Below are 10,704 nucleotides of genomic sequence, written 5' to 3'. Positions count from 1 at the left end.
ACACAGTTATACTGACATACCCATGTCTGTCCGCAGACCTACAGACATACCCAAACATACACAGTTATACTGACATACCCATGTCTGTCCGCAGACCTACAGACATACCCAAACATACACAGTTATACGGACATACCCAGACATACACAGTTATACAGACAAACCCATGCCTTTCCACAGAATGTGACTGTGTCTATGCTGAAACTGAAACACAGTGTAGCCTATGGGTCTGGTCCGACTCTGAAAGCTAGCTACTGGGGTTTTTAAAAGGTTTTTGTGCTCTGCAGGCTGTCCTCAAAGACAGCTACAAATACATCTTCGCTATTTGGGCAGCTGTGTGTTTTTGAGCTCGAGCAGGCCGCTGTTTTTCTTCTTCAAATTAGCCTGTGCATTACGCTTTTATGTGCCACTTTGCTGACAATAGTTTGTCTAGCCTCGGCCTCAAATATTTTATACATTCTACAGCCAGCTCTTACACAGATTTATATTGATATGGCTTCTTTATATCTTTGTTTCTTTGATTGTTAAAACAAGCTTTTGGCCGGTGGCGTCTCTGGAGAGAAGCCCTTTCTTCTTAGTGCGCGCGTCTTCTCAATACCGGACTTGACCACGGGGTGGCGATGTTGACATATGATGCGGCTGTGTGAAAGCCGCGACTCCCAGGTGTGGCGCGGGCGGTATGCGATGCTGTCAAAACCCTGCGTAAGAGAGGGCTTCTGTGCATGGCTAGACTTCAACTATTTATACTGAATTAGGCCTACACTTGAGTAGAGTAACTGGCTCTAAAATGGGGTGCCATGCATCTAATAGCTGCCATGTATCTGTAGAGCAAGGTGATCAAAGGGTTGGTTTTCATTTGGGGGCAAGTCTATATATCTACTGAGCATTTGGCACGTTTAAGGCTAAATGTTTCATGTAAAAAATGATTTATTTAACTAAAGCAAGACGCATTTAAAGAACGACCTGCCTCAATTCGATGTGTTTCTGGTTGGCAGTCTGAACAGTACAGAGCGCTTGCTTTGTGGAGATATTTACTTTTAAAGTAACCTGTTTTGATTTTGCGGATTTAAATTAGCAATATCCTTATTTATCTTTTAGGAGAACCCAGTTAAACGAGGGCTACATCAAGTAGACTATCACACCTCCATGAGCAGGATATGTACTTAATGTATTGGTCCTATTTGGTCTGGATTTGGAAAGTCTTTTTCCAATTGCGTCAGTTCCATATTCAGCTATCGTATAGCCAGCCAGTTGGCTAAAGACAGTCTGCCGTCCTGCGCCTATAAATTTGTTCTTCCCGGTCGTGAGAATTCATACTATTTTAAGGCTTTGCAGTGCTGTTATTGTGAGTCGAAGTGCAGCGTTGGATCACGTCGGTGACGCAGACACGCTGCACCGGCTGTGATGGCGGATTGATATAACTTCAGACCCAACCGGGACACAGAAAGTCATTCTACATGACGGTCGCAACGGAGCCGCTGCACCGTACTCGGCCACCTGTTAAAGGACGGGAGCTTTCCTCGTGTTGCGTGTGTGGAGCGCTTAGCCTACCACGAAATAGCATGTAGGAAAGAGTACGTCTCGACTACGGCTGCTTGAACAAGGCTAAAACAGATTGCTCAGGAGTGCGAGCAAAACGCATGTGGACCAGCAAGTTAGCTGGGATAAATAGCAAAGCTTGAGCGAACCTGAAGACTGTCCCGTCAGGATTTAAGGCGCTTGAGGAAATAGCAATTCCGGCAGGATGAAATTTGGAGAGCATATTTCGGCTCACATTACGCCGGAGTGGAGAAAACAATACATCCAATATGAGGTAGCCGATCATGTATTGTATGGATGTTTGATTTTTTTTGTAATTGTTCTTCCCGACACTTTTCATTTTTAACGAATCGCACAATACATTTAAATTCAGCCATAGAGCATTCTATTCCGGTTTTAGACAAATTAAACGAATGCGTAAAACCTGTTTAGTGGCACGGACTACAGGTCGCTTTTTAGTGCATCCGTTTGGTCATCTAACTGTACGCCGAGTTAAATGACATGAATTTATGAGTTCTGCTTATAAACTGAAAGAAAGGAGTCTGTTGGCAAAACGAAAAGAAAGAGTTATTAGTTCTGCTTATGGAAATGGCTTTACTTCAACTAGTGTTATAAACAGCAATAACATTTACATTACTTGAGTCATTCATGCTACTGGTGTCAAGGTTGTTGATAAAGCATTTTAAATAGATTTTGTCCACGTGTAGTCTGTTTTGTCGCGAAATATGTCATTGTAAGAATAAGAAGCCCATGGAGGGATCGCAGGCGGTAGTGGGTCAAGCTGTCAGTACGAGTGGCCGGTGGAGCTCTTTGTCTCTCAGTCGCTAATTCGTAGGGTGGGTCGCAATCTGACCCTTAACCGGTCAATTTGCATTTCATTATTAGCAAGTACACTCAGATATAACACTGTCTTTTTATATGCATGGGGTTTGTGTTTTGACTATGTTTTTTTTTTACATTTATTTATTAAGCTTCAGTACAATGTTAAATAATTTATGGATTCCCCCATCGCTCTGCTAACATATAAGAATAGGCCTCTATATAATATAATATTAGCCTAATAGTATAATCCAACCTTAATTTGGAGAACCTACACTCTTAAATATAGCCTAAATGGGTATCTGTCGAAATAGATATGTTGGAAAATAAAACAGCTGGAATTGCCATCCATTGGTCAGGTGCCTATCAATCAGCCTTGTTTGGTATCACATTTGATATTGCTTTCCTTTGTGAAGAGGTGGAGAGAATTCTCCCTCCTCATCTTTAATGCCTCCTGGTATCATCATGAACAGTCGTGATTATAAATAATTACTAAGATTTTAGCAGAAGACACTTAAGTTATAATAGGTTGGCTTCAGTTCACAATTTGACAATTTATTTATTTATTTATTTTTATAAAATATAAATGCTCCATGTTCACCTAATTCCTGGTTGAAATAGTAAGTGTGCTATTAAGACAGGATTGCACAAATGCATTTAGTCTTATAAAATATAAACAGACAGAAGGTCCTCCAGAGGTTATGAGAATTAATGTCACGCAATTCACCACTGTCTCATCAAAAATGTTTCTCTTGTGGTGTTTATATGTGAAATACTATGCAAATATAAGTCTGTATCTTTAAGAAGACATTCCTGGCATTTTCATTTGTAATGTTGTACATCTCCCTGGTTTATATTGTTGATTTAGTCAGCGGCAGGTAGACAGAGCCATAGTTTGGTTGGTGTCTCTGTTATGCGATGATTTGAAATGGCGGAAGCTTTCTTCAGGTCTTCGTTCCAGTGTTGAAAATTGTGTCTTCACGTCACCATTTGAAAGCACATACTCAAAAATGTTTTTTACAAATGGACAGGAAATTAACAAGACATCCTTTATGGAAGAGATTTTTTAATTACATTTGTTCAGGTGTATTTCACGACAGACTGCCATTCTGAAGCTGTTCATAGTCTTATATATGAGGATTATGGAAACAATGGTTTTGTTTCCACCATTTTGTCCACCATTGTGATATTGTTTGTGACCCATGTGTGAATTTTTGTCTGCGTTAAAGTGTGTAGTGCTTGTTCTTGCACATATCTCAGGGTTTGAGTATGAAAAGATCGATGGCATTGTGACATTAAATAACTTTCATATCTCTTCACTGGTCATCTATTGGTCATCTATTGGAAATGCAAATACAAACATGAGAGCAAACAAAATAGATTGGGAGATCTGGTGGACCTCATTAAGACAAATGAAAACCAGGGGAAATGTGTGTGTGTGTGTGTGTGTGTGTGAGATCTGGTGGACCTCATTAAGACAAATGAAAACCAGGGTGAATGTGTGTGTGTGTGTGTAATACAAGTGGTTATGAAGTACAGTTTCCATGGATGTGCTCATAGCTCCACACAAAGCAAAGAGCTGCTGCTTGTGCTGATGGGATGCAACAGGGTCCTGGAATCTCTCAATTGATCTGAGCCATCTTGAAGATGCACTTGAGTGCAGTAATCTTCCTGCTATGGTTCTGTGGTGTGAAATACTCATCCATGTCCTGGGGTGATGTGTGTATCTGTGCTGGGTGATGTGTGTATCTGTGCTGGGTGATATGTGTGATATGTGATGGGTGATGTGTGTATCTGTGCTGGGTGATGTGTGTGATGTGTGATGTGTGATGTGTGATGTATGCTGGGTGATGTGTGTGATGTGTGATGGGTGATGTGTGTGATGGGTGATGTGTGTGATGTGTGATGTGTGTATCTGTGCTGGGTGATGTGTGTGATGTGTGCTGGGTGATGTGTGTGATGTGTGATGTGTGTATCTGTGCTGGGTGATGTGTGTGATGGGTGATGGGTGATGTGTGTATCTGTGCTGGGTGATGTGTGTATCTGTGCTGCCTGTGTTGTTGGTGGGTTTGTTCTAGCAAGATGCCCCGAGTGTGAACCAGGCTGTGTGTGCTGTGTGAACCAGGCTGTGTGTGATCCGCAGCAGCCACAGGCACTGCTTCCACTTCCCCTTTTATTGTTTATCCGTGAGGGTGGTGCACTCTATGGCGTGTGTTTATCCGTGAGGGTGGTGCACTCTATGGCGTGTGTTTATCCGTGAGGGTGGTGCACTCTATGGCGTGTGTTTATCCGTGAGGGTGGTGCACTCTATGGCGTGTGTTTATTCGTGAGGGTGGTGCACTCTATGGCGTGTGTTTATCCGTGAGGGTGGTGCACTCTATGGCGTGTGTTTATCCGTGAGGGTGGTGCACTCTATGGCGTGTGTTTATCCGTGAGGGTGGTGCACTCTATTGCGCGTGTTCACAAGTCTGCTCTAAGAGAGGTTAAGCGAGCATCCCTCCCTATTGATGAATGGACGACTAATTGAGTGAATAATGAGCTCTTGCAGGTCTGCGTCTGATTGCGTCTCTCCAGCAGTGCGGGGCAGTGCAGGGCAGCGCAGCCTTGATGTTTGCCGCAGTGGGGACACTGGAGGTGCATGCGTGTCCATGTGCATGGGGTTCTCGTTACTCACTCTCTGTTGCAAATGCGCCAGATTGGGTTTGCCACCACAGAGACAGAAAATATACAACTTAAATCTTAATTTCATGATCAGGAAAAGTGATTTGGGATCAATTCATGACCAGGAAAAGTGATTTGGGATCAATTACAGCTTTGTGGAATGCTGTTTTGCAGCCTCAATAAATTGTCAATATCAATGAGGTTGATTTGATATCTGGCAATGGCTTCAAGATGGAGCTACAGTGCAGTGGTCTATGGTGGACACGGCAGATTGCCGGATTGCAATGTAGACGAGTTGTCGGGGACCGTCGGGCTGGTTAGCAGTACCTGTGCTGTGAGTTGTCGGGGACCGTCGGGCTGGTTAGCAGTACCTGTGCTGTGAGTTGTCGGGGACCGTCGGGCTGGTTAGCAGTACCTGTGCTGTGAGTTGTCGGGGACCGTCGGGCTGGTTAGCAGTACCTGTGCTGTGAGTTGTCGGGGACCGTCGGGCTGGTTAGCAGTACCTGTGCTGTGAGTTGTCGGGGACCGTCGGGCTGGTTAGCAGTACCTGTGCTGTGAGTTGTCGGGGACCGTCGGGCTGGTTAGCAGTACCTGTGCTGTCAGTTGTCGGGGACCGTCGGGCTGGTTAGCAGTACCTGTGCTGTGAGTTGTCGGGGACCGTCGGGCTGGTTAGCAGTACCTGTGCTGTGAGTTGTCGGGGACCGTCGGGCTGGTTAGCAGTACCTGTGCTGTGAGTTGTCGGGGACCGTCGGGCTGGTTAGCAGTACCTGTGCTGTGAGTTGTCGGGGACCGTCGGGCTGGTTAGCAGTACCTGTGCTGTGAGTTGTCGGGGACCGTCGGGCTGGTTAGCAGTACCTGTGCTGTGAGTTGTCGGGGACCGTCGGGCTGGTTAGCAGTACCTGTGCTGTGAGTTGTCGGGGACCGTCGGGCTGGTTAGCAGTACCTGTGCTGTGAGTTGTCAGGGACCGTCGGGCTGGTTAGCAGTACCTGTGCTCTGTGCAGGGTATGAGCTGGGCTTTTCCACTGAAGGGCACATTGATTCGTTTAGATTGAGATATGGAGAGGCCAGAGGGCTGATGGGGGGTTGAAACGCATCCACAGTAATGCCTGTGAGCGGTCAAGTCTAGCCAGAGCGACCTGAAGGCTGTGTGTCGATTAGTGTGTGTGTGCGCATCTCTGAGCTTTTTTTGTGTGCGTGCGTGTGTGTGTGTGTGTCCGTGTGTGTGTATTCGCATTGCCACAGGGGCTTCAACGGGCTCTACACAAAGCAGTGCAGCAGCGATATTATTTAGAACCAAAGCCATAAACATGTAATTGGTGTTAATGGCCGACCAATCCCAGGTGGCAGTTGCCTCTGGCCCTCATCTGATGGGAGTCAGGTGGAGCTGGGCCGGAGCTGTGCCGGATCAAAGCCAGAGCTGGGCCGGATGGTGTGCTTGTAGGGTGCTGCTGGTAAACAATAGGTGAGGATCTAATCCGATGATCAGATACGATACGTTTGTGGATCAGACAGGACCCTGCTGGTGCGGTTCTGTCATGTTTGGCCTGTTTAGACATCACCATATATATGCTTAGTTTAGACATCACCTTATGCTTAGTTTAGACATCACCTTATATATGCTTACAGTATGCTTTTGTCATTTATAATTGACACTAAGAATGTCTATTGGAAGAAAAAAATCATACAATAGTGATTCTTACAGATCCACCTGCACATACAGTAATTGCTGCAGATTAGCATCACATGCTCATTACATTGCATGCTAATTACATTACATGTTGGGACATGATTGCAAACCTTGTTCTCTGTACAAATCTGTGCCGTCAGGGTAGATGCATGCATCAGAGGCTGGTCATAAAATGCTGTGTTTTTGAGTGTGTGGATTGGAGTATATGTATGATTGGCCAGCGTTCTCACACTACACTACCCCCCCCCCCCCCCCCACACACCTCTCTTCCAACACCCGCCCCCTACACACACACACACACTCTCCCAACCCCCCCCCCCCCCCCCCACTGCGCTGGCATCTGTTGCCATGCTGGCTCCATTTGCCAACCAGAAATCAGCCGCATCCATAAACCCAACAACCCGAACAGGCTCATAATAGAGATCTCCTCAGGAAAAAAAACCACAAATAGACACAAGCGTTTGCTTGAGTGACCAACCAACCAGTATTGCAAGCACTGATGGAAAGACATTAGCGTACCTTGTATGACGAGTTTTCGGTCGCTGTGTGTGTGTGTGGTGACATTTGGTGAGCGGGAAAGCTGTGTGTATTCACACATGCAGCTCATTTCTCCTTGTGTGGCTCTAGCATAGAACATTTTATTGATTTTGTTTCATTTGTTCCATGCGTCAATAGTATGGCACACCCTCTGTGTGTGTGTGTGTGTGTGTGTGTGTGTGTGTGTGTGTGTGTGTGTGTGTGTGTATATGTAGGGGTGTGTGTGTGTGTGTGTGTGGGAGAGAGAGAGAGAGAGAGAGAATGTGTCTGTATGTGTGACAGTGTGTGTGTGTGTGTGTGTGTGCGTGTGTGTGTGTGCATATGTGTGTCTTTGAATCTGCTGGTCTTCCCTTGACCAGTGAAAGCTGATCTCTGAAATGAAGCTGTAGGCGTACTCCTTTCAATGACATCTCAGTGTGTGTGTGTGTGTGTGTGTGTGTGTGTGTGTGTGTGCGCATGCGTGCGTGTGTGTATGTGTGTGTGCGTGTGTGTGTGTGTGTGTGTGTGTGTGTGTGTGTGTGTGCTGTTCTCTTGTGAAGCTGTAAGAGTCCCATGTTCGCCTGTCAGTGCCATATCAGTGTTACGCTCTCGTCACAGGCATTGTTGCTTCTCACTGTGTGTGTGTGTGTGTGTGTGTGTGTGTGTGTGTGTGTGTGTGTGTGTGTGTGTGTGTGTGTGTGTGATTCCTCATGTGTTGCTCCCATAGACAGCCATTTGTCTTATTCACCCATGGGCATGCTCCCCATCTGTCTGTTAGCATTACAGAGCTTTGCTCAGATTTGCTAGATTTGCACATATCATGTCCCTAACAATTAGCAACTTTGGCAAATTTGGGATTTGCTCTGCAGGTCCGTCTGGCCAAGAGGCCACTGAAGCTCATTTCCGATGTTCCTAAAACACGCGCATGCAAATACAATCGCTAATCCGGCATGGACGTGCATTTCTTTGGAGTTGAGTAAACAACTGCATTCAAAACCTTCGTTTACGAGATTGCAACACAAACAATTTGGTAAGCGTTTAATGCACCAATTTAAGTTTGATCTCACTGCTAGTTACTCCCCTGCTGGTAGTCGTTAGTCAATTAACCTTTTCCAGACCCACTCCCAATTACAATTGAGATCGTAGGTCTGCATGCTAACCAGGCTACCTAAGAGTAGCCTGTGTTGCAGATATAAGAGATATCGCAAATATATTTTTGAGGTTTTTGCGCTGCCAGTAGTTGGGGTTAGATTGGAAATATGTACTTTTAGCATAGAGCATAAGCATAGTTATTGTTCTTGGAAATATGTACTTTTAGCATGTAGAATACGCATAGTTATTGTTCTTGGAGAGTACGCATAGTTATGTTATTGGAGAATACGCATAGTTATTGTTATTGTTTTTGGAGAATATGCATAGGTATTGTTTTTGTAGAATACACATAGTAATTGTTTTTGGAGAATACGCATAGTTATACGCATAGTTATTGTTCGTGGAGAGTATGCATAGTTGTGTTCCCGGAGAATATGCATAGTTATTGTTCTTGGAGAATACGCATAGTTATTGTTTTTGGAGAATACGCATAGTTATTGTTTTTGGACATCAGCCCTTTAGCACATGCAGCATGACACTGAGAACAGTGTAATGCTAAATGACATATAGTATAATATATAATAAATTACATATAGTATATAATAAATTATATATATATATATATATATATATATAATAGATGACAGCTTTGACTCTGAATGTTGCATCTACATGCATTTGACCTTCAAGGTCAAAGTCATTGATTAAATGAACCCCGTGATCAGTGCCTAATGGGTTTAATGTGATTAGGATATCTTTAAATACAGTCTCATCATTTCCCAAGTTAATGCATTGATTTTGCAAAATTTCTTCAGCTATGAGGTTAATGCACAGAGGTGGGCTACACATGGAAATGCATTTCTATTTTCAATGTTCCTTTTGAATTTTTCGAATTCTATGATTAAAGCACAAATCTGATTCAGATACATGGGGATATTGAGCCCTGTGGTTAATATGTGTTTTTTTATTTTTTATTTACATGAAACACTGTTCAGCGGGTTATACACAATGCAGCTAATACACAGGAAATTCCTGTAATCCAGTCACCATGATCTGTGAGAGATGCTTTGCTAAAAGCAAGTCTGTGTGTGTGTGTGTGTGTGTGTGTGTGTGTGTGTGTGTGTGTGTGTGTGTGTGTGTCTGTGTGTGTGTGTGTGTGTGTGTGTGTGTGTGTGTCTTTCTAAAAGCTCTCTGTAGTCCCCCCCCAAGATCAGTGTTTGACTTTCCAGCTGATGACGTTAGACCCGTGTGAGGAATGTGTTCTGCAGAGGCACTTTGGAAACTGATGCTATAATGACCACCCGACGCTGAATCACGGCTCACACACGCGTGTGTGTGTGTGTGTGTGTGTGTGTGTGTGTATGTGTGTGTGTGTGTGTGTCTGTGTGTGTGTGTGTGTGTGTATGTATGTATGTATGTATGTATGTATGTGTGTGTGTGTGTGTGTGTGTGTGTGTGTGTGTGTGTGTGTGTGTCTGTGTGTATCTGTGTGTGTATTTGTGTGATGTCATTCAACATTTTCTATTTCCTCTTGCAGGCCTTCAAAGAGATGCTGTATGCGGCCCAGGACCAGGCGCCCTCCATAGAAGGTAAGGAAACTCCCCCCTGGTCTCCCCATTCCAGTTGCCTCATCGCCACCAGCCCAGAATACACCCCCCCCCCCCCCCCCGCCCTAAATATAACCGGCCAGCGCCACAAATCAGGCAGAGCGGTCCGCACCCAGCGTCCACACACACACACACACACCCCCAGCTTCCAGCATGCTGCTCACACGCCACACAAGCGGAAAGGCAGAGCAGAGTGGAACAGAGGGGGCCTCGGCTAAAATTAATTAATAACGTCAGAGTTATGGAGGGGGTGTGTGTGTGTGTGTGTGTTAATAACGTCAGAGTTATGGAGGGTGTGTGTGTGTGTGTGTGTGTGTGTGTGTGTGTTGGGGGGGGGGGGGGGGGGGGTGCAGAGGAAAACATGCAAATGGTTTATCACCACACGCCACAGAGCAGGTAAACAGGGTGCTTGGGTTTCAGCAAGCTCACACACACACACACACATGCACACATTGCATACTTACATGCATACGGTGCACAGACACATAAATACATACACACTCACACACACACACACACACACATACACACACACACACTCACACAAAGGGCGGCTCTGGGACCCTCTTGCTGTCGTATGGAAGGAGAAGGCCATCATTAAGAAGTGTGCATATCCTGGTTATTAGTTTGTGGTCCAGACGCAGTTATAGGCTATTTGAAGTCTGATGCCTGTGTTCACTGCTGTAATTATAACACTCCTGTGCTGCTAATTTGAGTGATAACACTAGGTGCTGATTGGGTCCATGTGTGTGTCTCCCTTTGACCTTGTGTCTAAAGTTGCC

General features: G+C 45.0%; 1 protein-coding gene across 2 annotated transcripts in view; it reads left to right on the top strand.

The window, feature by feature from the left end:
* Nucleotides 1-1,302: 1,302 nt before the first annotated feature.
* xpr1a (xenotropic and polytropic retrovirus receptor 1a) overlaps nucleotides 1,303-10,704 on the top strand; it is a 106,402-nt gene continuing 97,000 nt past the window's right edge. For both annotated transcript variants that reach the window (XM_042111539.1, XM_042111538.1), the window contains exons 1-2: nucleotides 1,303-1,813; nucleotides 9,853-9,904. In XM_042111539.1, the coding sequence (XP_041967473.1) occupies nucleotides 1,745-1,813; nucleotides 9,853-9,904 (121 nt within the window). In that variant the 5' untranslated portion in view covers nucleotides 1,303-1,744. The remainder of the gene's footprint in view (nucleotides 1,814-9,852; nucleotides 9,905-10,704) is intronic.

This window comes from Alosa sapidissima, chromosome 12 (genome assembly GCF_018492685.1).
Source record: "Alosa sapidissima isolate fAloSap1 chromosome 12, fAloSap1.pri, whole genome shotgun sequence".
Taxonomy (NCBI): Eukaryota; Metazoa; Chordata; class Actinopteri; order Clupeiformes; family Clupeidae; genus Alosa; species Alosa sapidissima.
The sequence above is the reverse complement of the archived record's forward strand: the minus strand, read 5'-3'. Positions and strand labels throughout refer to the sequence as shown.